The sequence below is a fragment of the Gallinula chloropus genome (assembly GCF_964237585.1).
Source record: "Gallinula chloropus genome assembly, chromosome: 17".
Classification (NCBI taxonomy): domain Eukaryota; kingdom Metazoa; phylum Chordata; class Aves; order Gruiformes; family Rallidae; genus Gallinula; species Gallinula chloropus.
Genome location: NC_140102.1, coordinates 8,015,403 through 8,040,993, shown reverse-complemented (window position 1 = coordinate 8,040,993; position 25,591 = coordinate 8,015,403). Strand labels below are relative to the sequence as shown.

Sequence of the window (25,591 nt, the reverse complement as noted above, 5' to 3'; positions counted from 1 at the left end):
TTCTAATGTTCTTTTAGTTTTTATTTATAAATGTGACCATCACCTCATTATATAATCACAGCAGGACATGCTAGGAAATGCCAGTGGATCATTCTTCAGGTGAGTTAGACTTCAGATTGGGCTTTGTATCTTCTCAGTGACAACCATCACTATTCACATAGTGTTAACAGCACTGAGGGTAACCAAGGTGTGCAGGACCCACCTGATAAAACCCAATTTCTCTGGTCTTTATATAGCATCTAAAACACACACAGCACTTCAGAGTAAGCAGCCTGCCCTGACCCTAAAAGCACACACTATGTCAATACAATATAATGAGGGGAAAAGTAAGTATGAGCATTTTCTCAAGGTCTCTGATATTACATTGTTTTGGTCTTCTTTTGGAAAGGGCCTGTTCCTTTTTTTTTTTATCTATAACAGTGTTTATTTTAATCTATTTACTTCTTCAGTTTTCCCTACCTCTGCATGGGCAGATTAGTAATTTTACTTACTTGTCTTCTGGAAAATTTGTGTTTGACCTATGCAGTGATAAGACAATAGTCTTCTTCCAGTCCATGCCCTTTTCTCTCAGGTAGAGATGAAGAGCTTCTGCTGGAACTACACAAAAATGTGTCAAGTATCACAATAGGTGCCTTCACTGCATTAAGTGGGATTAATTTAGCAAAATCAAGGCTCCTGAAATGGTCTCCTCTTGCATCATGTATGCTTCTTTTGACTCTTGATAATAATGCTTAATCTATTTAGCCTGGGTACACAAGTCTTCAGAACTTGCAGCAACTTTCTCCACCACATCCTAAGCCTAAAGTATGGTTGTTCAGGCTTGAGCTCTCAATATAACAGACTGTTGTTATTCAATGATGTCTTGGTCAAAACAAGGCAATGTGGATTGCCTTGGGTTTGCTGAATTATGTGAAACAATGGAACAGGCCTTTGAGCAGTTACCCTACTTACTCCTGATCTTGGCTTCCACCTGGTCTAAAATGATCTCCACTAGTGCTTGCTTTTAATTACAGGCTCCAGAATACAAAAAACCACCCCCAAAACCCCACAAAATTTAAAGCATGGACAAGTTAACCTGTGTAGTTGCATTTACCTAATTGGAAACAAAGGTTGAGTGTTAATGGTGCTGTTTATCCCAAAAACACAGCCTTTTCCATAGAATCTTCCACCTTCATATATTCCAGATGAGATGGGTAGTTAGTGCATTGGAAACGGGGGTTGTTGCGGACATACTTAAGGAATTCTGGAGCTCCTGGGAAGATGACATTGTCAGCCAGAAGAACTGAGCCCTTCCTCAGCAAGTTGCATTCCTAGAAAGAAGAGAAATTGCTTCATGGTGGCTGTTAAGCAGACATGGGCTTGAATGTAACGTGCTTTCATGTTAATCATCTCATACTAGAGTGCCTGCATTGGAAAAAAAAAACATTATACTATGGGTTTGGAGGGAGAAGCCAAGTAACTCTCCAATCCTTTGTGGTCATGTTTAATATGCTGACTTTTTCCATTAATACTATCAGTAGAACATGGAGCGATGCTGATAGATGGATCATTGAGGTTCTGAAGTAGCAAAGCAGGGGCAGTGGAGGTGTGCAATTTGCTGCTCAGATTGTTTCCAACTGTGCCTACATGATCAGCAAAGTAAGATGATTTTGTTTGACTCTCATGCCTAAGATTTGAAAACCTGGCATTAAAATGTTGTAACTCTTAAGGTCACCTGAGAGACTGGCATGTACCAGTCTGCTTTGGCCAGTCTCAAACTTCTGCACTTGTTTTCCTTTCATCTTCTACAACTTTCTGCCAGTTTGTTCAGGAGCTGGGCATGAAGCAGGGTTTGTGCACAATGAAGATCCATCTGACAAATGTCCACAAGGCATCAAGAACTTGAAATATTCACTTCAAGAGCAATGTTTATCCTCAAGTACACCTACAAACCTAATTTTTACTAGCATTTTTGTCTAGTTTAAGTTGCTTATCTGAGCTTAGCAGCTGTTTTAAAACAGAAAGTCTGTAGTTAATCAGGCTGGTGGTTATCCTGTGGTTACAGGCAGCAGTTGTAGCCAAAACAAGGGTCGGTTTGTGTTGCTCTCTGTATCTTAGAGAAGTCCTGTTGATCAGTGTGCTGCAGAGGCTGTTTAGCTTACTGCTTTGCCTCTGATGACTGAACAGTAGAAGCAATTTTAGAGATGTGGCAAATATGCTCCAGTTTGTTTCTACTGCACAGCTTGTAGAAACCTACAAGTGACAACATGCTGTATTTTGCACTGGCCATCAAGATTTCAGATGCTCTTCATGTCAGGCTTTTCTATCAGTTCATGAGAAGGAATGCTGTTTGGGTCACTTTCAGTATATATTTCATCTGAATATTTTTATTCATATTTACTATTTATATTGCAATACATGCCAAACTTACATGTTAGAAGGTTTGTAACATCTGAGAAAAAATGGGGATCTTTTCTTTATCTTTCCTCTCCTAATTTCACACTTTTTTTAAAGAAGGCAACTTTGTATCAGTTACATCAGACTGACCACTACCATGGAACTATACTACCTGTTTGTTTTGGCTGTGTTGTGGAGGTTAAGATGTGATAAGGATGTGATAGCTTTTCCCAGAGAAAAGAGCTCAGTCATCCTTACACAGCCAGTTTAAAAGAAAACATTCTCTGGGTAAAAAAACAACTGCAGGGAGGGAACATTTTTTTTTAGCCACTGTTGTGTAAGTTCAATACTGGCTGTTCAACCCCAAACAAATTCCCTTTTCAAACAGCTATCTGGAGGACAGGGCTGAAATTAAAAAAAAAGGGGAGCCTGGATGAAAAAATCATGTCGTCCTCAAGCAGGGGTCAGGAAGTAGTTGGCAGGCTCTCAGTGTAAGAGGCAGCCTCAAAAACAGTGGGTTTATTTTATTTGTGAAGAAAATAATTGCAAAATAACGGTTCCATACAAATAGTTAGGCAGCTGTAGAAAATTTTATCAGCCTGCAGCTCCAAAGCTAGGAGAGTATCTGTATATGCTGTAGTGATAAATACAGATGTCAGTCACAGTTATTGAACACTTTAAAAATACCTTCCCGTCCAGAAGTCCTCCAGTAGTTACCTCACCTACCATTGCCTACTGCTGTTACAGCCAACTGGTTTTCTAGTGCTAACGGTGAAGATTAAGGCAGGTTGGGAAGAAATGAGCATAACTTCCACGTTCAGGGCTGGAGATAGAGATGCACAGCACTTCCCTAGCAAGTGCCTAACTGGAGTAGTCTGCACTCCTCCAGAAGGTTGCTTTGCAGTTAATTAATTAGGTGGAGTAAAGACTCTCAGAAGATGGTATTTAGCTGAGCTAGCAAAATAGTAGTTCATCAGAAGGCTCTGTTGGCACCACAGACCCCAACATAAAAGGGACAGTGAGGAAACTAGAGAAGAGGTGCTGGGCTGCTATGTAGGTCCCAGGATCAAGATGGTTTTGGGTCAAGACTTCTAGTTAGTGACCATGCAGACACTCCTCCTTGGGGAGCATTAAGACCCAGACCATCATGCACTCTTCCAGGTTAGGATTTCTACTGCAGACCCATTTGTTGAGGCAACAAAATGCTTCAACAGTATTTGCCAAATCCTGATCTATGTAGTGCCAGCAGTTGTCCCTAATAAAAGTTTGGGATCCTGTCACCAAAATGTTCTTTTTCTTGTGAGGTTGCTATTTTGGCTGACATTCCTCATTCTATGAGGTCCTTCATATAGAATATAGACCTCTCAGACATCAAAGTGCTTGCTATTGTACTATTAAGACTGGAATTGTGCAAACTGACCAGAAGCAGGATGGTGTCTGGTGTGTATCTCTCTTTCCAGTGGTCCAGGAACACAAAATCCAGAGTATCCACTTCATATTTTTTCTTCAGCTGGGGGATAATTTCCTCTGAAGGGCCTTCTAGGAGTTCTACCTGAAATGCAAATCCATCTGATGAATTGTGAATCATTAAGAAAAGCACATGTCTCTAGCTCCTTTTTTAATTGTTGCCAAACATCAATGGTCCTGTTTGTAGCTCAATGTTGCATCGGCTGAATAATTTGAATAATTAGATCAAATGTACTTTTTTCTTTCTGTCAAATCAGCTCATTTATGTTCCAAAATATGGATTTGGGTGGTTTGATTTTGTTTTAAATAATAGCAGAAAAAGTGACCTGTCACTTCTTTACTGTGATTCGTTACTGGAAACATATTCTAGTTGAGCTTCTTGGAGGTAACATACTGAAGTCCTCAGCTGTACTGCTGTGAGAGGTCAGGGACTGTAACTAGGCACAGAGCTAGTTCAATTAATAAGGACTGTGGGTGCAAGAAAAAAATACAAAATGTCTATGAATAAACGTCAGAAATCATAGAAAGACTTCAGATTATTAGGAGGAGGAATCTGTGAGACAGTCTTGCAGTTCAATAATGTCAGCAAATCTAAGCATTTCTGCAATAGTGGTTACAAAAAAATAGTGGTTATGAAAAAGACTCTGTGTGCTGATGTCCTGTGACTATAAGTGAAATAACCAGCTCTGGAGCCTCCCTCCAGGTCTGCATTATTCTTACAGTCACTACGGATTTTGAAAATAGCTCTCAGCTAATGGCCTGTCTACTGTACTAACCAATGAACAGTGAAGAGGCCAAGCTGGAAGATTAAATGTTTTCAAACTGTCGAGACAGGGATGTATGTGATCATTTCTGGTCTTGCCCCTACGAATGCTGATCCTGACTCACACCGTGAAGAACTTTGGAGAACAGCCCTGATTGTTTTGGTCACACACATCTTAACAATTCTCAAATCCTACTAACTCTCAGCTGGGTTTGTGTCATACTTGGACCCCTGACTGATGCTAACAAATTTAGCTCCCTTGCAGTGTATATACAAAAGAGCAGACAACCTAGATGGCCTTGGTCTTCTGCATAGACACTGGTTGCTTTTCCTTGTTATCAAGCCTTATGGCTAAACTCTGCATGCTCCCTAACATTTAGGGTGTTGTACTTGTTTGACAAGTAAAAAACAAATTTAAACCTATTGCTTCTATGGATAAAGTCCCACTCTCCATGTATTGCACTCTCATACCAACCCAAACCAAATGGTATTTACCTTATCTTGTACTCCAGCAAACTCAATCATCTGTTTAGCTACAGCAGCAAATTCTGGGTTGAACTCCACAGTGAGAAGACGAGCTCCCTCCTTCAGTAACCGAGCGATCCTAATTGCTGAGTAGCCACAGTATGTTCCCAGCTCTAGTGCAACTGATGGATTGACCTCCTCCAATGTCTTGTCTAGAATTAAACCTGGATAGAATGAAAACAGGTTAACTTTTGTCAAAATCAAACATAGAGAAAAACAAGTTAGTGAGAAATTTACAAAGTCACTGCACTTGGTTGCTCAGGACACTAAGGGTTTACTTAGGTTTACAATATAAAGATTTCTAAGCAAGAAAGTGTCTGAATTAACTATTTATAGTGTTATAATGGAAAAAGCAGTGTTTTTTCCAGTAACTTATTGCAGAAACTGGTCATATTTGAGAAATATGTAATTCCTGAATTTTGAGTGCTCATAATTGTTGCAAATGTTATGTGCAGTAGTTTGATAGATAGTTTCTTATCCTACATGTTTCTTTTTTAAAGGGAAAAAGGGTAGTTATAAAGTTGCAAAATATTTGGATTCACTAGACAAATCTGTGGGATGGAAAATGTTGGTCAATTGTTAACAAAAAACGTTCTGAAAAAGAAGTGACAGTTTACCATACTCAGTCCTGAAGAATAACAATTTGTTTGTGAGAAAGCCAGCTCTTACTTGTATGGCTAGAAACTAGATAACTGATCTAAAAAAGTATTTAAAGGGATTGTACCCTGAGCTGTGGATTATTTTCAGAGCACATACACATTTCACTACGTGATATTTTCCTGGATGTTATTTCTTTCTGAATAGTGCAATGCTTGCATCTTGGTATCATGTGGTCACTCAAAATCTTAGAAACTAAAGATGCATTAACTTTGATGGCTCTTATCTGAGGAAATGTCATCCTGTCAGACCAAAATGAGAGTGAAATTTTTACAAATATAATCCCAAAAAATCGAAGTTTAGAGCTTTAAGGATTCCTACTCAGCCACCACCTACTGTTCTGTTGCCCTAAGCACCCTAGCCTGGTATGCAGAGGAGCTAGTTTCACAAAATGTACCCATGACAGAGAAGCATTTTTGTTACAAAGCTTACACTTGTGTTTCATTAGCTATGTTAATCCCAGACTAAGCAAACTCCCCCTGCAATTTCCCAGCAAGAGGTACTTTTGTGTCTAATTCATACAGGGAACGTGTTAACATTTTGCCATTACAGGTTTTTTTTTTTTAGAAGATTGTCACTTTCCTGCAGCTAAGAAATGCTTTGTCTGCATACTTTCCTTTAGGAGGCAAGAACAACATGATTTACTTGCTAAGTAGCGCCAATGTCTAATGGCTGCTTTGTGTATTACATGCGTAGAATTTCTCCCTTGAACAGGAAGTCATAACTTATGCTTCCATACACAAAACTCATACAGTTAAAATACTTATTTTTTTTTCAATTTACTCTCTTTTGCTTAAAGTTCTGAAAGTACTTAATGAATTATGCCTTAAGGCCATCCTGTATAGGAGCTGACATATAATACAAGCTCAGATTTTTCACATAAATTCTCACCCTCTGCTTACACACTTGCAATGTACACAACATAAACCAGATTTGGTCCTATGACTTCCTGGATTACTCACAGGATAGTCCTCCTCAAAGACATCTGCACAAGCATGTGTTATTGTTTACAGAACTACTCTGCTGACCACAAGGCTGTTCTGGGTTGTGGGGGTTTTTTTGCAGCAGATGGAAGTTACCATGTGCATACTGTGAGATGTTCTGTGCTGTGCTAGTCTGGAAGGATCTTGCAGGTGCTGTTCCCTGCAGCAATTACCTTTTTCATCGCCCACATTCATGGCCCACTCTTTCTGGGAGCAGTACTTATCTATAGTGTCCAGCACACTAGAGGGGTCTCCTCGGACTGCGTTCTGCAGCACAAAATTTAAAATCCTCTGTTCTTTGCTCTGATTCATGATGAAATTGGTTATTTTCTCACGGATTATTTCATTCCAGATAAGGGCAGCAGTGCCGTTTTTCCTGACCAGCACCACAAAGAGCAGCAAAACGAAAAGCAGGAGGAAGACAATGAACAAAAGGCCTGAAGAGCAGTCCAGCATCTGGAAGGAAAGAGAAAAACAGCCCAGTGTTAAGGTGGCACGGCACAGTGCTATCCTTTTCGTAAATATAAAGCTGAATAACCCACAACCAACCATACTGAATAGGAACACGCAGATTTTAATTATGATATTGTCTGGATTAGATTAAAATTACTCTCTGACACTTGGTAATAGATGGTGCTCTCTGGCACTCCCTTTAGAAGCCAATTTTCCAGACAGTCAACAAGTAGCTTTATTTAATGCTCTGGTCCCTTCCCCCACACATCTGTTCAGTCCTGGCTCCAAGCATGCCACTGCACAAGGAGCCTCTTGGCATCAAATCTGGCCTAACCATTTTTCAAAGGATTTAAAATCTTAAATTAGAGCCTGCATGTGACCCCACTCTCCTAACTTTTGAGCACTGGAAAATTTCTACACTGGCCTTAGTAAGGAAACACAGAACACCTCACCATTTAATTTTCAGCACTGTATCATCAGAAACTGGGTACTGTTAGGTAACAATCTGTTTGAAATCAGACTGCAGGTCCTAACTCACTACTGTAGAGCTCTTTACAAGCACCTGCCCTTCTTGCATATTCTGCAGAGAAGCTGAGCTTGATGTTTCAGTAGAACTGGACCTGCCTTCTTCCTTTCAGGGCCTGCAGCAGAGGGACTCAGATGGAATGGGTAAACTTTTTCCCTGCTTATAAAAACTTGATGTGAGACATCAATCTGATACTTTTGAGAACAAAAGATAATTTCCTTTTGTAAAGTAGTTTTGTAAAGATGTTTTCTCACTGCTTATAAAAATATAAAGCTGAATCCCTGAGTCAGAGAAGAGCTCAGTCTCATGGAATTCAAGAGATGTAACAAAAAGGCACACTGTACTTCTGACAGGCTGGCTCAAATTATCTGGTGGGACTGTGCCTATTCTCCCCCTGAAATTCAGTGTCATGCCTGAAGGTGTCTTTGTGTGTGCAGTATGGCTGGTGTGTGTGAGTTTAGGGCATCTCAACATAAAGCTCAGCAGATGGGATGCATGTCACCCTGTACAGCTCAAGCAGTAAATCCTTCAAAAGCCATTTACTCAGATGGATTTCAGACAAGCCAGTATACAGGAAGGTGCTTGTACTTCCATGCAGGAGTCATAGCACAAAAGATCTGATAAAGGGTTCTTCAAATGAAGGAATTTATTTTGCCTTTGAGAAGGTGCCAAACTAAGGCTTGAAATTTGCCTGAGGATCTGCATGTGAAGCTCCTCTGGTACAACCCAAAACACACCTTAGTTCTGATGATGTAGCTTATAACATCTCCGATTTTCCACCTCTGCTTCCCACAGGCGGGGGCTGACAGTTGCACATCAGGAGAAGAGCACAGGTTGGAATGTGCTTCAGTTAGTATTTGGATGAATTAATGCCAAGGTCATTTATTCTTTAAGCAGGCATTTGAACACACATCTGAAAGATTTGGAACCAATTTCTTAACCTTAGCAGGCTGCCTTGGGTTGCACTGGTTTTTAAACTGTTATTTTTGGATGATTCTCACCTCATTCTACCCTCTGATTATTTCTGTTAAGTCTCTCTCTTCCAGCTTGCTAAAAATGGTGAACAGCTTCCACCTGTGCTTGCCTTAATGTTCAGCAAAACCACTGCTCCAACAGGAGCTACACTGTCCTCAAAGAATTTGCTTACATTGCCCAAGACCAGAGGTAAAGGGACTTAATGATTAGCCAAATATTCCCCCAGATCTCTTCCTACCTGTTCTTGCTTTCCTTTTTTTTTGTTTGTTTCCCCAGTAATTTTCCTTTTCGCCAGGAAAATCCTAAATTTTACAGGTAGTCAGACCTCTCTTCTGTAGTGGGACCTGAGACACACATTACATGGGAAAAATCTACCCCACTGCTTTAAATTTTGAATCATCATGCAGAACACATTTTGAGTTCAGATGATGATTGAGTTTCCATGGAGATATGCTCAACCAATGTTTGTTCACCCATCGACTTATCTTAGTTGCACAGTAGGATGATTTATTTGGAGCAGTTAAAAGTCTCTTGCTTTTAAATAGTTACCAACAATAATGCCACCTTTAATGCTTTCTTTGCAAAGTCTAACCTGAGACCCTGTCCAGGGTTTGCCAGCATCATTAACACATTAAAATCTTCCTTCTTAGACTTTCTGAATTTTGTTTCCTAGCTAATTAAGAACCTGCTTCTTTACACCACCAGGATGAAGCCCCTGATGTTGATTTTTCTACTTCCCTTCTATGCACTAGTAGTTGTACTGATTAGGTTCAATTGTCCTGTACTTTCCAGGTGGGATTTCTACTCTTCCTAGTTCTTCTACATGTAGATGTTTGACATTACCTGTCCTCTAAAAACTTGGATTGTGCTATGAAAGTACCATTAGTTTCACAGCAAAATATCTCTTCACTTTGTTTTCATCGTTTAGTTGATTGTATGGTGATTGGTTTTGGATTTGGATTACTTGACATAGTTGAGAGATAATTATTCTGAACTGCAACAAATGGATGAAGCTCAGAAACCATTTACTGATGCCAGCCAGGTATCTAACCTTCCTGCCTCTGGACAAGGGAAACCACATGAGCTCCACACACCAGTGACTAACTTGGTGGCTGTCCAACTCAGGTCTATCTAGAACTGAAGACTGTTGGCATTCAGAATTAGTTCAGACTCTGCCAGATATAATCCTCTGGTTACAATTTACACGTTCACATCCTCTAAGTACAACTTGCCACAGGCTGTTGCTTTGGCACTACAAGATTCTGCCAGCATGTTGGGGGCTGCCCTTCAAAGTTCTGTTGGACAGCAAGAATGTACAACAGCTGCAGGATTATAGGTAGTGTATTTTTTGAGGAGCAGCTTTCTTCCTTTATTGCATAGTATAGAGATTAGACCATTTGGGTAAGATTTTTCAAAACAAGGAAGACATAGTATCTGTCGTCCAGCTCAACCCCACTCCCTGTCCTGCAGAAATGCAGAGCCTTCTTTTTTGGACTGGGAATAGACTTTGAAGATTTTTTTTTTTTTTTAATACCATGACAAAAAGGACCCACATAATAGTAAAACCCTGCCCTTCCATTTTCACATTGCTTCCAGTCATGGTAAGGCATGTCAGCAAAACAGATTTCCATTGTCCTATTTTCCCATGCTGCTACAGGCTCTATATAGACTTGGATTAGACCAGCAGATTTTTAGCAACTTCAGTTGATCCTTACTTGGACAGCAGTAACCTTTCAAAGGCTGTTGTATTAAAAGAGTGCACTTTAGAAGAGAAAGATGTCCTGTTTGAGAGGTACATGTTCTATCCTTTCAAAGACATAGATTGCATTTAGGCTGCTGCTACCCACAGCAGGTACTGCACTGTGACATCTTGATACTGAGATTCAACTAGTTTGACAAAAAGGTGTAAACTGGGATATGCTTCTGAACCATGCAGATAGCCACAGCCTTCCATCGGTTCTAGACATTCCTTATGCAAAAGCATGAGTAGGCTGACAGCCCTTTAGCGTGTCTGGGAAGCTGGTAGTTCTGCTGGGCCACGTGGGAAACAAACTCTGGATCTTCAGTTATGAAATCTTACTGCTTCAAGTTCACCCAAGAATTCCCTCTGAAGGCAAAATACTGACCCACATTTCTCTTCCTTTGGATCCAGACTGGTGAGTGGCTGTTAGCAATGGTCTCTTTACACATTTTGTGTAACATTAATCAAGCAGACCAAAAAAAAAAACCCAAAGCTATCCAATGTGTCTAATTTGGGGATGGTCTTAGATGGAAAACTTAAGCAAGGAAGCATTTCAGTTTGGCTGTTCCCATGATGAAGTGCTCAGAGGGATCTGTTTCTTACAGTGCCTCAAGTCTTTGCACTTCTGAGTCCCACATGTATGCTACCATATGTAACAGCAGAGCCCACCTGCCTACACAGATCCTTAGAGGTTGCTCACAGGTAGCAACAACCTATATAATAGATGTGGCTTTTTTTCCATTCCTAGACAAGTTTTTTGTTGGGTTTTTTTTTCTGTATCAAACAATGTTTTGCAACTATTGTACTATTATTATTGCTTTATAACACCCCAGCCCCTTCATAAAATGGCAGCAGGGGTTGCTCTTAGCAAAGCTACTTTAAGGCATTATCCTGAAAACAACTTTCCAGAGAAGGTGAGGAGCAAAAGAGACACCTCTTGTTTTTCTCTCCTTTTTACTTTGTTAAACACAGTTTCTTTTTCAAAGTTTGTCCTTCTTAATTTCTCTCTTCAGATGTGAAAATAAATTTAGTGATAGCAGTAGCCTATAAAAGCAGTCTGCAAAGAGCAATATGCACTGGTGATGGCCATGTGTCCACTGGGAAAAAAAAATTGTACCAAAATAGGTAATTGCTTCCATATTCTTAGCTGGAAAATATTTGATATGAAAATTGTGTAATTCAGCCAATTTAAAACCACCATTACCTAAGAGACAGTCATGTTATGACAGCTTTAGAAAATGCAACTGTAGTTTTAGCTTTAATGTGGATTCATGAGATTCATTAAATATGCAATAAAACCTAACTTTTAGATAGTCAAGTTTCTCATCACCACTTATTACAAGGCAGTCACTCTTATTATTTAATGCCTGTACCGAGGTTGCAAATACACAGGTTAGCACTGCAACCTCTTCTGGGCATTAGAAACACCATGATAAAATAAGCTTTCTCTTTGAAAGCTAAAATTTGAAGTGGAAAATAGTATGCAAAATAAAAAATTCAGCAAGGGAATAAACAGAAAACTGGAGGGATAATATTGTGGAAAGGGATGAATAACATGTATCACTAAATCTGCTTTTGAGAAGACAGAGTTTGAAAGAAAACATATTAAAATTTCATGCCCGGACCTGTCAAACTGCTGACAAGTCTTTCAAAGTACTGGGTTATTTTCATATGCATCTACTAATCTTACTCATTTTGGCAGGTTTCATAAGACCAAATCATAACTTGATAATGCAGTTCAGCAGTTTTTCCCTGATGTAAACCATAATCAAACAATCAGCATTTGAATGGGAGTACCTCTGTTTCAGCTTAGAGGTTTCAAAAGACACTTTCAAAGGGAGAAGAAAACACAAATTGTGGGAATCTGCTGCCCCAACTTACCTGCCCTTGAAGATAAAATACCTAAGTCATTCCACCAATGGCTACAAAATAAGCCTCAAGAGACTGGCTTAGATTTAGGGATCTATTATTACGGCAATAGTTGTTAAGTTAGTAAGAAGGTAGATAATCCCCTATTGTATGATCCTTGTTCTTCTAAAACCATAAAAATGCCCATGAGATGCTACACACAAGACAATACATGCAGTTCTTTATATTCTTGTACAGGTGACTCCAGCCATTTTGCTAAAGGTTACAGTAACAATCTTGTAGTAATGCTATTTATCAATCCTTCAGGTAAATTTTTCAAAGTACTCTTAAAAAATAATTGGCCTTAGAATTTCCTGAAGTGAAAGGAATAAGGATTAGAACAACGGTTAACGTTACTTTTTAAAGTAACTGCAAGTAACCAGATGAATTCAAATTGGGATTTTTCTTGATGTTTCATAAAACGTGTATGAAGTTTTATAACACTGTTAGAGGAGTTTCTGGAGATTTGATCTGAACTACCAATTGCTACTGTTTGGCTCTCAGATTCCAAAACAACCTCCCCTGCTAAAAACTGATATTTACTGAGAAGAAAAATAAGATGTTGTAGTAAGCACCTTTAATGCCCTTACTTTTAATAAGGATAGATGTTTAGACAGTTCCACAATTAGTGGTAAAAAGTATCACACCTGATTGTTTGCCTATTCTGAAGCTTAGTTCATTACATTATGAGTAATTAACAAGACTTTATTTCCTACAGATGCAAAAATAAGAGATGACAGGTACTAAAATACATGTGATGTTGAAAACTGTTGGACAGAACATTTTTCTAATCAAAATTAATCCTTATAAGCTTAATTACAGTACTTCTCATTACAATTACCGCTTGGATAAACTGATCTTGCTTTGCACTGAAAATTAAGTCCAAAACATAATCACGAAAAATCTTTTCTTCAAAGACAGCATGTACATTAAACTGTTACTCTCCAGGACTTTGTGATCCTAAATTAGGGGACTTGGGTTTGAGTCTCATTTTGGCAATATTTTTGTGATCAGATCTTGGGTGAGCTGCCTTACCTACCTCTCTGTTCCCACAACAGTAAGTTAAAGTTACTGCTACTTCTGTAACTTTCAAGGTGTTGTAAAGCTGAATTAACTTTTGTCAGAAAAGTACCTGCTATGGATGTATGGATAGCGCCTGAGGAAAGGCAAAGTGATTTTATCTGCATTAAGAAAATAAATGAATTTTGGGATACCAAGACAGCAATTTGCCTATGTGATATTATTATTCTTGAGTTGATGCACAACAGGGAAAATGTGGAGACAAACAGTGCTTCAAACACTTTACTTAAGTCATTTCAACCTGCTGACAAATCAGGTCTTTGAGGAAAGATGATGTTACATCCAATCTAGCTATAATTTTTCATGCATTTAATCTAACTGCCAAGAACTGGTTGGTTGTTTAAGAGTTTATTAGGAGTCTCCAAGCATCCAGACAGTTCTTTAGCATTCTGACGCTAAAGGGTTTAGAATCTAATTTAGACTTTATTAGCTCATATAACCTGGTGAATGGGGAGTGCTTGGTAAATTTATATCATTCAACCTTCTTTAGCAAAAGAATCTTTCCATCACTGATGGAATTGAGGATAATAGAAATGATCTACAATAGTAAAGTGCCTAGGGACAACAGGGCCTAAACTCATTGTAGAGGTAATGCTGCTAGATCTACAGAGAGAAGAATATAATAATCCAGTTTTCTAGGGTTTTTTTTATAAAGGCCATACAAATTAACAGATTAAACCCTCATGTACACCTGCTTGTGCGCAAGACGTAGGTGCACCCCCTACTTCTAGAAAAGGGTTTAAAAGGTTTAAATTCAAACTATTTAAAAGCTTCTGCTGAAATTATGCCTGTAAGTATCTCATGGAGTAAAGTATGCAGAGGATTCCCCTACTCATAAGTATATATTAACTGTTAAGAACCATTGTGAAATCGATGCAGAAGACATTTCTGCACATACTTTAACAACACCTGTTGCTCTGCAGTAGGCCAGAGGAGATCTGTGCTGTGCCATGACTGGGACTGGAGTTCCTGACTCTTCTATGTTGTCTTGAATGAGTCAATCTCTCTTAACGTGGCATTTTACTTTTCTCAATCTCTTCCCACAGCAAGGGAGGTGGAGTATTTTGGTCAGAAAATCTAAACTAACTTGTGCCAAACATATTGTACCCTGCTGCTGTAGGCAACACAATCCATACAGCTTCATATTAGTACTTTTAAAGGTCAAAAAGTATCTTTTTTACATCCTATTCTTTCCTTGTGGTGTATTTTCAAATTAGTGCAACACTGTGAAGAATAATCAGCATATTGCCAAATGTGAATAGCTTGTAATTCAATGGAAACTGTGTCTGAGAGTTTGGCATTCAGATTTTCCACTGACATCATGAAAACAAGCTGAACAGACTTTATATAATTTTTCACCAAGTAATTGTTGCATGAAATCTAAGTTTCCTTCTTCCTAGTTTTTTTTCAAATTACTATAAGTTAGCTTCACTATCATGACTACAAAAAATTTCTGATTTCTATAAATGCAAAGTTCTGATGATTATTTCTGCCCCCTCCCCTACCTCCCAGGGCCCTTTTGTCTTGTCTTTTTCCCTCTTCTAGGTTGAAAGGAAACAAATACAGTTTTCTTCTTACTGATTGAAATGAAAAGAACAGAAAAGTGTCTGTTGCCTACTAAGCTTCATAAGGGTGTTTAAATCAATTCCTGCTAGATAGATTTCAATTAGGATAATTGCTACCCACTTAAAACTCCCTTCACAGTAGACATTGTCTAAGCCTATTTGGTGCTATCACCCAAAGAAAAGTTTTATATAATGGTTATGTGCCACAAAGAAAAACAGGGTTTAGAATAAACTGGCCACACACAGAGGCCTCATGTCTGTCCAACAAGCAGGACCACGTGGATTTGTAGCACTCTGATCCAGACTTGCCTAGTGAACACATGACTATATACAATTAAAGCCAGAGGTTGGTGTGAGAGAATTCTACAAAGATAAGAAGTTCATTAACTTTGCTCAAGGTCCAGTAAAAACAGAGTCTCATGAATAAGATCCTTTCAGGTATCCTTAAGAAGGATTTGTTTCTGATAGTCCCTATTCCCACTCCAGCATTCTAATACAAATAGTACAGTCACATCGAATGTTTGAGGCCGGTCGTTGGCATAGCTCAGCTGAATTGTACAAATCCCATCCAGGAGGCAGTGGACTGCTAAAAGTAGAAAGTGCTCTGCCTGTCAGCACACTAGGAGCTGCTCTGTAAAAAGTTTTCTCAGCTGAGATTTTCACATTCTTCAGGGAGTAAAACAAGCTGCTATTGAGTGATTTTTTTGACCCAAATGGAGACAGGGAGAAAGGGCTGGAAGAACAAAAACCCAAATGACTAGATGTCTTAATAACTGTGACAGACCTATTTCACATTCTGTCTACATATCACAAAGACCAAGGACTGAATCCTCAGTGTCCCAAATCCCTACTGTGTGCTTCTGCCCTGCTTGCGAGACTACCAGCTAATCTAGTGTAAATCTTTTTCTCCCAGCTTTCTGCTCTCCACAAGCTGCTCTTCAGGCCACGGGGGAGAGCACTCCTGGAACTTGGTAGTGAGGACACCCACCGAGGGATCTGAAAGAGCAGGAAGGAAATCGCTTCTAAAACGATGGCTTATTTCTGTGGAAATAGTAACAGCTCTAACATGCCAGACGAGGTGGGATCCACCACAGCACAGCAGGTAACCAAAGCACTTTGTGGGAAGGGGCAGCCTAACTGAGACAGAGCAGGGTATGAGACCTGAGTCTCAAATCCCGAGTGAATGCCTGCCCCAGTAAAGTAGCTGGAGTGGGCACAGAGTGTCTTTTAATTTAGTTGGAAATTGTTTTCTGAGAAATCTGTCCAGGGAGAGTTTAGCAAAACTGGTATGGATAGCCTCACACATTAAGATTTGGTTTCAATGACTGCTGCCAAATTTATGTTTTTTTCAGCAAATTCCCAGACAATTCTGATTCTAGTGATCCCAAAGGAATGCTGAAAGACAACATGAGACTGGCAGAGATAAATCTGCTATCAGCCTCAAGCTGCTAAGAAATATTGCTAAACATGAGTGACAAGTACGTTGTTTGCAGCATTAATGTGGTTAAAATATTTTTCCACTGATGCAAACTAACACTGTAAATCGGGAAAATTTCCTTTTGCATTTGAATACTGCAGTGCTGTGCAAATGCATGAGACTCTGAACCTGAGGGTTTTGTCAGAGGAATCCACGTCTGAGTAAGCAGAAAAAAAGTAAGCTTAAGCAGAGATGAAGCAAAGGTTGTTTATGGAGATCATCGCTATAATATGTGGTTGAGGGTATTGGTAAATATGAGTTTGTTTTTAAAGGACAGATGGCAATTAATGTCTGCAAAAGACACCAGAAAGATACTCTAAGCAGCAACAGGGCTAGCAAGCAAAAGTACTAGGTTTTTTGTTTGTTCTTCACAGGCATTTTGCTGTAGCAGAATTCTCTCTTCAGAATGAAAACCCCCATAAAATACAGCTGCAGCAACACATTTGTAAAAGCAGCTATTCAGCCAAACATGACTGAACTGAAGCTTGAGTTGCATTCAGCTTTTTCTTGAATACAAATGAGTACCAAATTCCAGCATACCTACAGCTATAAATTACATTTTCAATTTAGTTGGGGTTATCTCATCTCACTTCTTTCAGCTGTCAAGGTTTACAATACAATACAAATGCATTACACACAAATATGTCCTGTTCTTTCACTGTGAAAGCTGTTGCTGCCCACAGACTGCCTTCCTGGCAATGAGTACCAGTCAGAACGTGGAAAACACCGCTTCTTTCATATTCACCACTGTCTAAAATAGTGACATTACCTAAGACAGCAAATCATGTCAAGTCTGAGAAAAAAGAAAATATAAATATGTACCTTTCTCAGTACAGCAGAAGCTGTTCCCTCCGATCTTTTCCTGTGCTGCTGTGACGAGGATTTTATAGAATAAGAGTCCAAGAGTCTGCAGCATTCAGTCACATTCGATCACATCACAGGAATAGCTTATCAGTTCAGTTACAGACTCTAAAAGGAGCGGTGTCCTTTTCCCCAACTCCTCCTTTCACTGATTTCTGCACTCCTTAAAGGTGCTCGGTGCTCTAATAACCTTAGAGAAAACTATTCATCTGTCTCCTAATGACACTGCTGTTACTTAGAAACAGCACAGCCAATGCTAAAAAAGTCAGGTATGAGCCAACTCTGTACTCAGTGTAAATGCACTGTTCAATCAAGCAACTCCAGGAATGCATTTGGCCCAAGGGAGTTACTTCTTTTTTCAGCTCAGACGTGGCATGCTACAGCCAGTGCAGAATTTGTAGAAACAAGACCTAAGCATGTGGTTTAAATAGAGTGCTGCTGGAGGGAGGGGAGGTACATATAGCAAATTGCTTAACAGCAGCTACAGAAGGAGGTGCAGTTAATATATTATAACCAATACATTTGAATTCCTATAGCTTCTAGTTGGAAAAACAGTCTGCTACAAACAGTTCTAAGATAAAAGAGGAGACATTCTAATAAACCTTCTTGGCTTGACTGACTATATCTTTTTCCTACAAGATGGAAACAATCTAATCAAGCTGCAATTAAATTACACCATAAAAGAAAATAGTAAGAAAAACCAAAACCCAAACACAACATGGCACTAGCCCTCCACTGTTTTCTCACTACAATACTCAGACCTATTCAGCAAGTGTTTGAAGCTCTAGCCAGAAACTTTTTAAAGATTTAAAGGAAGGGTTTGTATCAAATGTGGCAGAAACAGGAGATGAAGATCTGAAAATAGGCTTTGTCGGATGAGGAAAAAGTTCCTTGAAAGAGTTAGGGACTACCTGAGATTGACAAGAGAAGAATAAAAAATTTTAAGTGGATGAATTGAATAAAAAATTGTGGGGAGAAGAGGTAGATGAAGATGGAAATCTTTTCAGTCACTCTAACCGAAACACAACTAAGACCCTGCAATATAGCACAGTACCCAATGTCAGTACAGAACAACTTCGAAGTATCCCTTTCATGCATAACAGAGCTCTAGCACAACAAGTATTTTCTTATAATCCAGACATCAGGCAGAACAAAGAATTAAATAAGCAATACTGTGCTCCAGCATCACTGACAGTTATTTTCTGTCTGGTGGAAAGCTGGTTGTGAACACAATGGCTTGTGTCTGCATGATCCCTGATGGCGCCCACAGTTAACATTAACTGAAAATCTCCTCCACTGCTGGGCTGTGCAGAGAAGAGCTTAAACCACTAAAACTTATTCTAGGCACTGACCTGGTTCTGTAAACACTCAGCTATTCTTTGGAGATGTCCTTGCTATTAACTATAGCTAGTTGTGAACTGGTGGTATCAGCCAAGCTTCTGCTTAGCAGCATTAATTCATGCCAAGACTTACCAGACTGCACAGTGTCCCATGACAATGCTACTAGAGGACTTCTAAATTTGAGCTGAATCATGTTCTTCAGGCTAGTAGCATGGGAGGAGCAAACTTGCCTCTGCCTGCCCACAACTGTTTATTTGCATGATACAGGCTATGCCTGCAAAGTAACCCCTTCTGTGGTCCAGATATTTTATGGCAGAAGTAAAAATGGTAAATGGTAATAACTGCAAACTAGATGAAGCCAGAGGTTCAGTTAAACCATCCAAACCATGTGACAATGTCCATTAATTGCTTCCAAGGTAATATAAAGTTGGAATCTTGTAACACATTATTATGGGATATTTTGTTCTCCAAGAGAAGCTTCTTTGGTACACTGTTAGACAGTAGCTGATGCCTTTTCTTTAATTTACCGCTTTGCTAAGATAGGGTCTATATAGGTAGGATTATCTTAATACTTTTTATTAACATAATAACAATACAAAAAAATTTATAGACTATTCACATGACATTCTTGTATAGATAGTAACTATGTACCCTGGTTAGAGAATTGTGGAGAACTAGAAATGTATTGGTGTAATATAATTTTTATGTGGGGACAAATCTGAAAACACTGGTTTGGTGTTGCAGAACGTCAGGATACTGCATTCACAGGCTCCATCCACAGGAAAGTGTAGACTCAGGATGTCTTAGCTTAGGAGTACTAGCACACAAATGGCAACAGGTCAGAATAACTAACTAGTTCAGTCTGACAGTTGACAAAGTTAGACTCAGATCTGTCTGCACAAACTTGAGCAGACTTGCTCATGTAGAGTTCCCAGTCTCAAGTAGAAGCTGTACAGCTGCAGTCATACAATGCAACATGGCAGTGCCTCTTGTGCAGAGCTAAAGTTTTTCCAGTAAATCCATGCCTGGCATAACAACAAGTGACATTCCCTTCTAATAATCCTGGCCAAAGGCTGGTTTTTAAAAGCCAAACAAAGGGAGACAGGAGACCTAGCACATTATCATAAATCCCACAGATCATGTGAAACACTGAGCAGAAGAAAATTCTTTTGAGCTTGCATTTTCAGAATAACAGGAGGGATTTTCTTTTATGAGAATTTGCTGGTTTCAACAGTCAAATTAGTTTCTCTTGCTGAGAAACATGCAAAAGAGGAATTGTGAGAAAAGAAGCACCACTCACATATGAATCAGGAAACTGCCCACAGATTAAAAAACCCACAGAAATCAGCTAAAAGAGATGTCCAGTAAAATTGTGCTCTAAAATTTAACAGATAATAGAAGCAGTTAGACCATTTTGTGTTTACTATACATCTTAAATATATGCATCTTGTCATGTAGACTGAAAAAAGTCCTGCTTTCTAAGGCTACAACCCCTCATGAAAACTTTGAAGCTCAGTTAAGTATACCATATTTGTCTTTTCTCTCCTCTATTTTTTGTTGAAGTATTAGAATGAAGTCAAGAACCTGTGTTACTTGAGGCTTCATCTGTTTCTGCTGGCTTTCTACCTCACTTGCAATCAATTAGTTGTTTAGGACAAACTACGAACAGAGGATTCTATGTTAAGAAAGGAAGGAATAAAATGCCATAGATTAAATACTGAACAAGAAGTCCTAATCTCAATCAAATTTCTGGGGAAAAAAGGCAGCAAAGGTGAAAACAGGTTGGTTGGTTGGTTTGTTTGTTAAATCAACCTATGCACCAACATTTCCAGCAGATAAAACACCATTACCTGAAGGATGTATTCTCTGTAACAAGACGTCCTCTTGGAACACTTAGTAAATATTAGAATAGTTGGATACATTTTAGAATTACATTTTTAAATGGAATTTAAATTATAACCTGATTTAGAGTAGTTCTATGATTTGTATAGTTTTCTTAGCTTTTTCAATGTAGTAATTACAGATACATTTCCAGATCCTACATTAAAAATTATTAGTTAATGGGATATATTTGTCCCATCTTAATAAAATATTGTAAACTTTGTGGACTCCACATGGAAATCTGACCATCACTTTGATCTCATAAACCACAATTAGTCACTTTCTTCCCTTACCAGTCTGAGTTTTAACTCTCCTAAAGACTGTCAGAAGTCTTAAAAGCAGATATCAAAAATGCAGAAAAATACAGTAGAGCTGTACTGTTAGCAAACAGCCACAGATTCTTTCATGCCAATGTAAAGCAATGCTTAGCAAAAAGTAATTAGAGAATTCTTGCTACACAAGTTAGTTAAGAAGCTTCAAATAAAAGCGGTAAAAATACTTCTTTTACCCAGGATCTATGTGTTCAAATAAGGATCCTCACTTGTCAGCATAACCCCCATGTTAGAATATTATCCATATATTTAGCGATTTGAATCATGAGAAGGTTTTACATTGCTTTGAAAAAAGCCTAAGGACTGGAAAGCACCCTTCTGTTACCATTTATTCTGTCCTTCTTGTACATCTGGGATACAGTTCTCTCAGTTGCCAAGGACTAAGTCACTATTTCCACTTTTGTATTCACCATTTGACATAACTTTCTTCCTCGTGTTCTTCTCACCCCCCTTCTTAATGCTAAGCGCACCATGCTACACATTCCCAGAGGAGCAAGATGAAACAACAAAACAACAAAGAAAGTACAATAAATCACAAGAGAGAGAGTAAGAAATCAAAATGTTGTACCTGATGCAAGAGACCTCTTAGTTCATCCAGTGATCCAGTACAGTTCACTGACCCTTCTGTAAATTATTAATTAGGTCACGTCACAAAATGCAACCTCTGATATAATCCATTTCCCACCCCACCCACTAAAAAAGAAACAACGGGATGATTTCCAAAGATGGTATCTACCTGATACCTCTCTTCTTTCCCCTACCCTGCCAGGTCACTAATCTAGGAATGTGAGACGTGAAGCAAAGCACGCCAGAAAAACAGGAAATACAAGACAACGTGTTTGAAAAGTCAAAATTTCTGAAACATTAGGTAGAAAAGGTATTGGTCCTGGTTGTCTTTATGAGGAAGACTGTAAGCAAGCCATTGATATATTTAACAAAAGGTATTTCAATACATTTAAATTGTCTTTCTAATAAATTCAAAAGGAGAAACTCTGCCTGTTAACAGAACCCATTTGTGCCTTATAAACCCCATGTTTTTGTTGAATGGATTTATATACCATTCTGAAATGTATTACAGTGGTGTTTCCTCTGCCCTTTTAATACTACACTGTTTAAAGTACTTTGAATAAACACATCCCCTGGAAATAAACCAAACCACATCTAATGTATTAATCTATGAATACTTACAACTGACAAAATTCTGTGGAAATATGATACTATGTCTGATAGCTATCTTGTAAGGTGGGTGGGTTTTTTGTAATCCCAAGTTTTGAAGAAATATGCTCTCACCACAGAAACACAATGCTGCATGTAAATGATTCCTGATACTAGAATGTATTTGCCACTAAAGGACTTAATGCTTGCTTTCTTAAAAGAAATTAAAATATGTATTATACATATGTAAAAAACGTATATCACTAATTATTCCAATCAGCTTAATGCTAACCACAAAATAATTAGAGAGCTATAAATGAGCCAGACACACCAGAAACCACACCTGATAACCAGTATCTGGTTTTGGTCCCTGAGAAAGATTTTTGAAGTTTAGTGCAAACACAACTGCTCAGTGCTGACTGCAGAAAATGCCAGTGACTATTCCTCTTATTGATACTGTCAGCATGGGCAAGACCATTGCTGCTGTCTGCCTCTATCGCTCTTGGTGATCAAACTTCTGAGACTGCACAAGAAGGAGCAGAGTGGCACTACACAGACTTTGTGCTTTCTTCTGCTGATGGGAAAGCCTTACTTAGCCTGTGGAAGCACAGTGCTCTATCATTAGCTGTGAGAGACAGCCAGAGGGCTGGTGACACACCAGCATCACACAAGTCTGTGCCAGTCACACAGCAGCAGCTATGGATAGTTGTGGTTCCCTGATGACTTAAGAAGGATGCCAGGGGAAAGCAACTAACTCGCTTTCAAGCTAGAAAAGTGAGGGTGTGTGCTGATGAGTTTAGGAACAACATCTAAAAGAAGCTACCGTCTCACCACTGCTGCACAGGCTGTGGTTCACCTAGACTCTGAGCTCTAAAATGAAAGCAAGCATTAATGCTAATGTACAATGTGGTTGTTAGAATGGGCACTTGGCCAAGATCCTATCTTTAAAAGTTTTAGAAGCATTACTCCAAATTTATCATCACTTCTTTCCTAAATTGCCACTGTTTAAGGGTAGTGTTTTCTATCAACAGCTTTGCTACATTTAAGGCCTTTCCTTATTAGCAAAATACCATAATGTTGCAGGACCATTTCTTCATACAAACTTGTTTTGTCTTTGGGGAGATTTAATTCTACTTTTGATCCTACATGTCTGAAATAAATGCCGTGTGAAAAACTTATGCTCAAAGCTGCCTGATTCAATTAATGATATTGGCTAAAATGAGCAGCTAAAGCACCTTTATATGCTGGTACCTGAAAAGCATAAAAGATTAATATCAATATGCTTGAGGTGTCTCTAATTCAAAGGCCTCCCCATATGCTCTAGTCATATTTTTCTACTGATGCTGCAGTGGGTAATAGTGTTTCTAGTGATTTATTGATTAGTGCTGCAGGAGTTGGGGGGGCAGGAGCTTGGCTTTTTTTCTTTTGCTTTTTTTTTTCTTTAGCAGCAGCGATGCAGGACAAGTCATCAACCATTTACTAAAGTAACTCCTGTTTCATGTCATTTCAGGCATTAAAAGAGTGAATAAAATTCCTCATACCTACACTGGTGGTGATGGTAGTTCTACAAAACTACGAATGTTTTAATTTCCTGACGTTTTCCTCAGCTGTGATTGATGGTTTCTCAAACAAAATGGTTGGATGCTGCCCCCTTGTGCTCCAGGCCTCTGCTCCGGAGACAGCTGAACCACGACTGCCTAAAACTACCTTTGTGTCATCAGCTCACTCTGCCCGAGAAAAAGCTGATTCTTTGTCCCAAACTGATTTGGCTATCGTGGCATTTATTGCGTACAACTCACTACATACAGCAGCAAGTACAGGCACTAGCGTGCTTCAGTAATGGCCAACAGCCAGCGCTTCTGAATGAGAAAGACCTCGTTCCCCGCGGTGCTGTTTTAATCAATGCAAACTTTGAGGCCTTTAACCGTAAGCTGCCAGAATGCATTACAGGCATCAATAACTCACAACTCCCCTCCGAAGTAGGTCAGCAGCATCACCCTCGTTTAATCAAACGCTGGCATGTGGCACAGGGACAGGAAATACTGCCGAAGGCTGTGAGGCATCAGAGGCGTTCCCTGTGCAGACAGCTGTACCACCACGGCTGTACCAGGCGCTAGAGCTGCTTGTGCTGGGTTAGTTCACTGACCTGCCTCACAGGCCCCGCCCCGCCATTTCGGTTGAGGAAGTCGCTTCTCTCAGACCTGAGTCACAGGCGCCTGCTCTCCGCACTGGATGTATCTTAGCCAGAGGAACTGAAACCGTATCACATGTTGCCTGTAATGCTTAGTGAGAAGGAAAAGATTTTCAATCCTTCCTAGAGGTTTTTAGCTTTCAGTCTGCTCGCTGCACCTGAGGAAGGGGCCGTGACAGCCCGCCTCTCACCGCGTCTGTTACAAAGGGATTTGCGATTTCAGGCGGGAAAACACCGGGCTCTGAATATCCCTGAAGGTTCTGGATAGTCGCCACGTTACTCTTCGGTCCCAAAACACCCTCTCTGAACTCCTTTTGCACCAGCAGCATCTCAGAGGGAAGCCAGTCAAGCAAAATGCAGGGGGCTCGTTCCCTTCCTGCCTGATTTAAACACAAACGCGCTTCTCTATCGCCACAGTGTGCTCCGCCTTTTAAAAGAGGCCTCTTGCAGCTTCGCAGTGGTTCTAGAAGCTGTAGCTCTGGGCGCAAGGCGAGCGCTCTCCAGGAGGGAAACTGCTGCTTCCCCTCAGGCCTTCGCGCTGGGCGGGCACTATGCCCTTGCCCCTCCGCCGCCTTTACCGACCCGACGACACCACACCGGCGCTGCCCGGCCACCTTGCAGGGGTCCTGGCTCGGCGCGGAGGCCCTTTGCCGTACAGCATGGCGGCGCTGTGGCGGAGGCGGGAGCGTTTCCTGGGAGCTTCGGGGCTGTGCCGTACGGTACGAGCCCTCTCAGGTACGAAGTGTCTCTGCGCTCGGGCCTGGCAGAGGCCGCGCCACCGCTTCCCCTCGCGGGAAGCGCGCTGCCCTCTCCTGACACCGAGAGTGCCTGGGGAGGATCGCCTGAGCCCTCCCCGCAGCCCGCACGGCAAGGAGAAGCCCGCGGGCACCTTACCTGAGAGACCGCCGTAGGGAACGGAGACCGCTGTCGTCTTCCCCTTCCCCCCGCCCCGACCTTCCCGGAGGCGCCACTCTCCTACCTCAGCGGCCGAGGCGGGGAGAGTGGTGCGCTGCCTCCATCCGTAGCGGCTTTCGGAGCCACTCCCGGCCCCGTGCCTCTCTCGGAGTGCGTCCCTTAGCCCGAGTTGCAGAGGGCGTCCCTGGGCCGCAAAGCGCTGCGTAGTGGGCAAGACCCCCCGCGCCCCTGCGACGGGAGGGTCACCTCCTTTCCCGAGAAGCAGCGAAACCTTCTCTCTGGGCTTAGCTCCAGCGGCTGGTGGGTCACGGCCTCTCCAGTCTTTTTTGCTATGAAACGAGGAAAAAAGTTCCTCACCTCCAAGGTGGCACAGGTGGTGGGGATGCCGCAGGCCTTAGCTGTCCTCCCCGAGCTGCTGG

General features: G+C 40.4%; 2 protein-coding genes across 4 annotated transcripts in view; one reads left to right on the top strand and one right to left on the bottom strand.

The window, feature by feature from the left end:
* COMT (catechol-O-methyltransferase) lies at positions 1–25,339 on the bottom strand. Of its 3 annotated transcripts, none has more exons than XM_084272217.1 (5): positions 25,237–25,339; positions 6,945–7,227; positions 5,102–5,295; positions 3,797–3,928; positions 1–1,310 (listed from the first exon to the last, which is right to left on the bottom strand). In XM_084272217.1, the coding sequence occupies exons 2-5, from the start codon at positions 7,225–7,227 to the stop codon at positions 1,131–1,133; spliced, it is 789 nt and encodes a 262-aa protein (XP_084128343.1). In that variant the 5' UTR covers positions 25,237–25,339; the 3' UTR covers positions 1–1,130. The 3 variants fall into 3 exon arrangements, with proteins under 3 accessions (XP_084128343.1, XP_084128341.1, XP_084128342.1); XM_084272215.1 differs by lacking the exon at positions 25,237–25,339 and adding an exon at positions 21,480–21,503; XM_084272216.1 differs by lacking the exon at positions 25,237–25,339 and adding an exon at positions 18,831–18,853.
* The window catches only part of TXNRD2 (thioredoxin reductase 2), a gene marked incomplete at both ends in the record, with an annotated part of 31,828 nt that continues 31,153 nt past the window's right edge, over positions 24,917–25,591 (top strand). The window contains one exon of the mRNA XM_084272214.1: positions 24,917–24,992. Within this exon, the coding sequence (XP_084128340.1) occupies positions 24,917–24,992 (76 nt within the window). The remainder of the gene's footprint in view (positions 24,993–25,591) is intronic.

Bases quoted from the DNA above. Each gene is read 5' to 3' on its own strand.
- COMT (XM_084272217.1), bottom strand. From the start codon at position 7,227: ATGCTGGACTGCTCTTCAGGCCTTTTGTTCATTGTCTTCCTCCTGCTT. The intron at 3,929-5,101 runs GTAAATACCATT...TTTGCATTTCAG, and splicing joins TTGCTGGAGTACAAGATAAG to GTAGAACTCCTAGAAGGCCC. The intron at 1,311-3,796 runs GTCAGTTTGCAC...TCTTCTTTCTAG, and splicing joins CAGACACCATCCTGCTTCTG to GAATGCAACTTGCTGAGGAA.